This window comes from Acanthochromis polyacanthus, chromosome 14 (genome assembly GCF_021347895.1).
Source record: "Acanthochromis polyacanthus isolate Apoly-LR-REF ecotype Palm Island chromosome 14, KAUST_Apoly_ChrSc, whole genome shotgun sequence".
NCBI classification, from domain to species: domain Eukaryota; kingdom Metazoa; phylum Chordata; class Actinopteri; family Pomacentridae; genus Acanthochromis; species Acanthochromis polyacanthus.
In genome coordinates, this window is record NC_067126.1 from 1092931 (window position 1) to 1100213 (window position 7283).

The 7283-nt window shown below is 41.5% G+C and overlaps 1 protein-coding gene across 1 annotated transcript; it reads left to right on the forward strand.

The window, feature by feature from the left end:
- Nucleotides 1–3609: 3609 nt before the first annotated feature.
- LOC127537241 (otolith matrix protein OMM-64-like) lies at nt 3610–6096 on the forward strand. Its single transcript, XM_051959376.1, has 3 exons — nt 3610–3640; nt 4451–5418; nt 5458–6096. Exons 1-3 carry the CDS (start codon nt 3610–3612, stop codon nt 6094–6096), a joined length of 1638 nt encoding a protein of 545 aa, XP_051815336.1.
- The last annotated feature ends 1187 nt before the right edge of the window (nt 6097–7283 follow it).

Genomic DNA, 7283 nt, shown 5'->3' on the forward strand with positions numbered 1-7283 from the left:
TAACAGAGGAAGGATTCACACACGCTGATCGTCACATAACTCCACCGTGTTCTTTGGTGGAATAATTAATCTAATTTACCTTCATTCTTTCAGAGCTCTAACGGATCTGGATGCAACAGTTTCCATCATGGTGATTTATGTGGTCTGTTGTCTGATCATTTCAGCCGTTCTAATATGTTTCCTGTTTTTTTTAAGTGCATCAATCGATGATTTTTTTTGTATTCCACCACAGTATTGCATGGGTGTAAAACAGTTTAGCTCCGCTTTGGTGAAGAACATCAGTGAATTAATTGTTTATCACGGTCCTCAGCAGTAGTTTTTGTTTGTAAATGAGAGACATTAGTATCTCACATGTCTGCATCTTCAAACCAGAAACAGGAAGTGAATTCGGTGATGTACGTGCATTAGGTTTGCGCTGGGGACTGCTATGATTGGTGGAACTCACGGGAGGCGGGCCAAAATTGCGGGAAAGTTGCAGTGATTGGACAAAATTGCAAGGCCACGCAAAATTCGCGGAGATTGGTTGATTTCACGTGAATTCGCACGATCGCAACATCGTGAATTCCTGGAGGGACTGAATAATTCACTGATTAAATGATTCACTGATTAATGATTCACTGATTAAATGATTCACTGATTATTGATTCACTGATTAATGATTCATTGATTAAATGATTCACTGATTAATGATTCACTGATTAAATGATTCAGATTATTGATTCACTGATTAAATGATTCACTGATTAATGATTCACTGATTAATGATTCATTGATTAATGATTCATTGCTTAAATGATTCACTGATTAAATGATTCACTGATTAATGATTCACTGATTAAATGATTCACTGATTAAATGATTCACTGATTATTGATTCACTGATTATTGATTCACTGATTAAATGATTCACTGATTAAATGATTCACTGATTATTGATTCACTGATTATTGATTCACTGATTAAATGATTCACTGATTAAATGATTCACTGATTAATGATTCACTGATTATTGATTCACTGATTAATGATTCATTGATTAAATGATTCACTGATTAATGATTCACTGATTAAATGATTCACTGATTAATGATTCACTGATTAAATGATTCACTGATTATTGATTCACTGATTATTGATTCACTGATTAATGATTCATTGATTAAATGATTCACTGATTAAATGATTCATTGATTAAATGATTCACTGATTAATGATTCACTGATTATTGATTCACTGATTAATGATTCATTGATTAAATGATTCACTGATTAATGATTCACTGATTAATGATTCACTGATTAAATGATTCACTGATTATTGATTCACTGATTATTGATTCACTGATTAATGATTCATTGATTAAATGATTCACTGATTAAATGATTCATTGATTAAATGATTCACTGATTAATGATTCACTGATTAAATGATTCACTGATTATTGATTCACTGATTAATGATTCATTGATTAAATGATTCACTGAATAAATGATTCACTGATTAATGATTCACTGATTAAATGATTCACTGATTAATGATTCACTGATTAACGATTCACTGATTACAGCTACAACTACAGCTCCCAGCATACACCTGGGCCCAGACCAACCAATCAGAGCACTGCTCAGTAGGCTGTGACTGTCAATCACAAAGAGGTGATACTCTAATTACATCTGTTCTGGTACTGCTGATACTCTGATTACATCTGTCCTGGTACTGCTGATACTGTGATTACATCTGTTCTAGTACTGCTGATACTCTGATTACATCTGTACTGGTACTGCTGATACTCTGATTACATCTGTACTGGTACTGCTGATACTCTGATTACATCTGTAGATTAACTTTATTATCTAAACTACTCGGTGTTTTGGGGTTGTATGTGATATTTTTAGGTTTAAATTGTAATATTTATATTTGTAAATACTACTTTCGGTTATTAACCTGAATACTGTGTCAGGTGTTTTAGTTTTGGGTGTAGCATTACACCATCTTACCTGTTTCAGGTACATTTAACTCTAAACACCACTTTAGGTCCTTAACCTGAACATTTTTTTCAGCTGGTTTCTGTGTTTTAAATGAGAACAAACATGTTCTAGTTCACCTGTTATTACTCGGGAACATTTACATCCAGGAAATAGTCCGTCCCATAAATAAAGATAGTGACATTCACCTGTGGAAGTAAAGCTCCTCCATGAAGAAACACAACACCTCTTCAACTCTTTAAACTTTGTTTTCTCACACAAACTAAGATAGAGGCTCCACGGACACGAAGCTAACGGGCTCCGTCTAATTCACGTCTCCGCTCGTCTCAGGTAGGGTGACCATATTCTGTTTCTCTGAAAAGAGGACACACTTCCAGCTCGCGCGCGAAAAATTTTCAGTCGTGCTTATGTCGAGGTGTCCCTGAACACCTAACCCCTAATAGCTCCTGGTGGGTCGTGGTTAGCACCTTGCATGGCAGCTCCCGCCATCAGTGTGTGAATGGGTGAATGTGACATATCATCATGTAAAGTGCTTTGGATAAAAGCGCTCTATAAATACAACCATTTACCATTTAAGAAAAAAGAGAGGTAGCCTATTCTTCAATGTTCAGTGAGCCCATTCTTCAAAATAATGTGTCTAATGGCAAATGAAAAAAATATAGAAATAATGCCTCAAGTCAACAGTCCTTTTTTTCTTTCTTTTTCCTTTTCTTATTAGCTACAGAGACATAAGTCCCAGCTTTGCAGACTGTACATTCTGCCTCCCATTTGACACGACCCGGACGAAAACAGGGGTACTTTTTTTTGCATTTCATCAGTGAAATGACATTTGCGTTTCGGCATTTTCTTTCGGTTCGAGTGCTCTCTAGCAGTGTGCCTACCTGCCTGTCAGCCTGCGAGGAAGCGAATCTCCAGCGCCGTGGCGCGCGCCGGCGCTTCAGAGACGCGGCGCTGGCGCTCCGCAGCGCGTGCAGTGGAAGCTGTCTTATAGAAGAGAATGGGTTCTAAGTGTTGCAGTACGATTCAAGAGCGCGGCGCGGCGGTTTCGCGTTATGTGGAATTTAGGGGATCAAAAACCCGGACATTTGAAGGACTTTATAAACGCCGGCCGGACAGCCTCTCAAAAGAGGACATGTCCGGGCAAAAGAGGACGTATGGTCACCCTATCTCAGGGCTCCGTCAAATTCACGTCTCCGCTCGTCTCAGGGCTCCGTCTAAACACCGTATCTAACCGGTGAAACACTTCTGGGGTTTAAATGTGCGAACATCGTTGTAATCACAGAGTGACAGAGAAAAAAAAAACAGTGTTTAGACGGAGCCAGAGCTGCAGTCACTGCTGGTTCTTTCAGATACCCAGAGACACACCTGCCTTGTAGCTGATGACTGATTAGTTGTCTTTAACCAGTTTAGTCATTAAATTTACCAACAGGATAACTAAAACGTTTAATCAGCTCCTCTGTTTTCCTTCACATTAATAAACTTTTTATTCCACTGATTAAACTTTGACTGCTGAGAAGCGCTTTTTGACGAAGTTTATTCTGTTTGCTTATTGATTGGGTGATGTCATCGTTATTGATCATTATCAGTTTACTGTAATTAATCAGATCATGAATAAATCGGAGACATGAAGCAGTTGCAGGCTGAACATCTGGACGGTTTGAAATGTTAAACTGAATAAGTGGAAGAAGAGGAGTAAGGTGATGCCAGGTCTGGACTAAGTCTAGATCTGGTCCGGACCAGGTCTGGTCACAGTTCTCAGTTCAGACTGGTCCAAACAAACCCAGAGCCTGATTCACCATCTGATCAACTGTTTAACGGTTCTGTTCTTCATTTCAGAGCTACTTGTTAGGAGACTTCATCAAGCAGCTGTGCTCAGTGCTGTAAAGTAGAAACCAGGTCTAACCAGCAGTGAACCAGATGTAACACATACCAGGATGTGGAGCTCAGGATGATGGTCCTGGATGAAGCTACGCTGTTTCTGGACTCTCTCACTCACTTCCAGACTAAGTTCTGTTCATGTTGAGGAAAACTCTGCTTTGACTTGAGAGACTGAGACTCTACTAGTTGGATAGGTTAACAGTGATGACTGCTGATCTGGAGAAAGCAGGACTCCACTGAAGAATTGTCCTGACATTAACATTCTCATTAATAATTCTGTAGACTGTGTCCAAAAGCAGTTTCATTATTAACTGAGCTGATTGATTTTCATTTAAAACTGATTGATTTTCAGCAAAAACTGATCAAACAGCTGTGGAGTCAGTGAATGATCACACAGATGGATTTTATTCATCATTACCTTAAACAGGTTTCATTCTTTATCAGAACAGACAGAAAAACATCTGGATGTAAAAACCAAAACTTCTCTTCAAAGTTAAACCATTTAGCTGGAAACTGAAGCTCAGCTGCAGCATCTCAGTTTGGACTGAAGGTGAAAATATTCAGCGTTTAGAAGACTGTGGTTCTAGAGGATGATCTCGAGCTGGACGATCTAGAGCAGGACGATCTAGAGCTGGATGACCTAGAGCTGGATGATTTAGAGCAGAAAAATCTAGAGGAGGACGATCTAGAGCTGGATGACCTAGAGCTGGATGATTTAGAGCAGGACAATCTAGAGGAGGACGATCTAGAGCTGGATGACCTAGAGCTGGATGATTTAGAGCAGGACAATCTACAGGAGGACGATCTAGAGCTGGATGACCTAGAGCTGAATGATTTAGAGCAGAAAAATCTAGAGGAGGACGATCTAGAGCTGGATGACCTAGAGCTGGATGATTTAGAGCAGGACAATCTAGAGGAGGACGATCTAGAGCTGGATGACCTAGAGCTGGATGATCTAGAGCTAGACAATCTGGAGCTGGAAGATCTAGAGCAGGATGATCTGCAGCTGGATGATCTAGAGATGGATGATCTAGAGCAGGACAATCCAGAGCAGGATGATCTAGAGCTGGATGACCTAGAGCATTACGATCTAAAGCGGGATGATCTAGATCCGGACAGTCTAGAGCTGGAAGATCTAGAGCAAGAAGATCTAGAGCAAGATGATCTAAAGCAGGATGATCTAGAGCTAGACAAACTAGAGCAGGATGATCTAGAGCAGGATGATCTAGAGCAGGACGATCTACAGCTGGATGACCTAGAGCTGGATGATTTAGAGCAGGATGATCTAGAGCTAGACAATCTAGAGCTAGAAGATCTAGAGCTGGATGATCTACAGCATTACCGTCTACAGCAAGATGATCTAGATCTGGACAGTCTAGAGCTGGAAGATCTAGAGCAAGATGATCTAGAGCAGGATTATCTAGAGCTAGATGATCTAGAGCTGGATGATCTAGAGCAGGATGATCTAGAGCTAGACGATCTGGAGCTAGATGATCAAGAGCTGGATGATCTAGAGCTGGATGATCTGGAGTTGGATCATCTGGAGCTGGACAATGTATAGCTGGATGATCTGGAGCTGGATGATCTAGAACAGGATGATGTAGAGCTGGATGATCTAGAGCAGGATGATCTAGGTCAGGACGATCTAGAGCAGGATGATCTAGAGCTGGATGATCTAGAGCAGGACGATCTAGAGCTGGATGATCTAGAGCAGGATGATCTACAGCATTACCGTCTACAGCAAGATGATCTAGATCTGGACAGTCTAGAGCTGGAAGATCTAGAGCAAGATGATCTAGAGCAGGATGATGTAGAGCTGGATGATCTAGAGCTGGATGATCTAGAGCAGGATGATGTAGAGCTGGACGATCTAGAGCTGGATGATCTAGAGCAGGATGATCTAGAGCAGGATGATCTAGAGCTGGATGATCTAGAGCTGGATGATCTAGAGCAGGATGATTTAGAGCTGGACGATCTAGAGCTGGATGATCTAGAGCAGGATGAGGTAGAGCAGCCACAGCAGAACACACAGAGTCCCGAACCAGGCGTCCACACTGATGATGTCAAACACCCCGTCCACCAACCACGGTTCGCCACCGCTGTGACGAGCGTCTGGAGCCTTGACCAGGAGGAGGTCCGGGTCCAGGCAGGGCGACGCCCCTCCATCTTTACACCTGATGACCATGATGACAGTCAGACCGATCAGCCGACTGAAACCTCCTCCTGTTTCTGAACTAAAACATCCACGTCGTGTTGGTTCGTGTCCACAGAGAGGTTTTACGTGAAGGATGTATGACCATAACAGGTGATTGATAAAAGCTCATACTGTGGCTCCGCCCTCCTAACACTGGCTGCACCTGATTGGATGATCGCTTCACCTGAGCTCTCTCTGCTGCCCGGTTTCAGACTTTTGATTAAAAAGTTTGTTGAACTTGTTTCTAAAAACATCTGGCAAATCTTAAACTATTAGCTTTAGAACTTCTAGGAGTTTTCGTGGACCAAAAGCAGGAGAGACTTTATTAGAATGAGGAGCAGCTATAACTCGTCTCCCACAATGCACTGCAGGGCCGCTCACATGACAATGAATAGAAATGCTGAATAATGGAACCTGTGGACACGAACCATCAAACTGTACCCGAACAAACCTCCAGAATTTCCATCAGCACATATTAACCATCTTATTTTAGATCTGTAGATGGATTTAGTCCTGCTGTTGTGCCTCAACGCTTCGTGTTCAGTTTGAGAGGTGGAGATTTTACTGTGATTGTAGTGACTGGAACAAAGAACATCCTGCAAAGCATCCACAAATATAACGAATATACACTCAGAAAACTAAATGTGCTAACTGCAAACAAAAGGTTTTTTTTTTAGCAGCGATGCCACAGAAGGAGTTTTATTCCCACAGAGAGCAGAGTTCATTGACTGGATAAACATCTTTACACCTGCATCAACAGGAGTCTCTGTGATGTTCAAACAGAACCACCAGAGGAGCTGGATGTTAGAACCCAAACATCCAGATGATGACAGAAACCTGCTGGTTTAATGGTGATGGAGTTGCGTCACCCCGACAACCAGCAGGAGCAGAGAGACGGTAACCACAGTGACAGTCCACAGTTTGTGTCCTGCTTCAGGCTCCTCCCTCCTGAGAACATCAGAGGTCATGTGGTGGCAAACTGTGATTGGTCAGTCTGTTGTTGATAATCAGCTGATCTTAACATAGCACCACCTTCAGGCCAGAGCAGCTTCAGTCTCTTTATGCAGTAACCATGGTAACAGGGTCGGTGGATGTGAGGTCGATGTAATGTTTTATTGCAAAGCCAGCATGAGTCAGAGTTTAACATGTGACGAGGAAAGTTAACCAAAGTTCAGCTTAAAATCAGGGTGTTTCAGCAAATTCACTTCATTCTACGTCTGATTTAA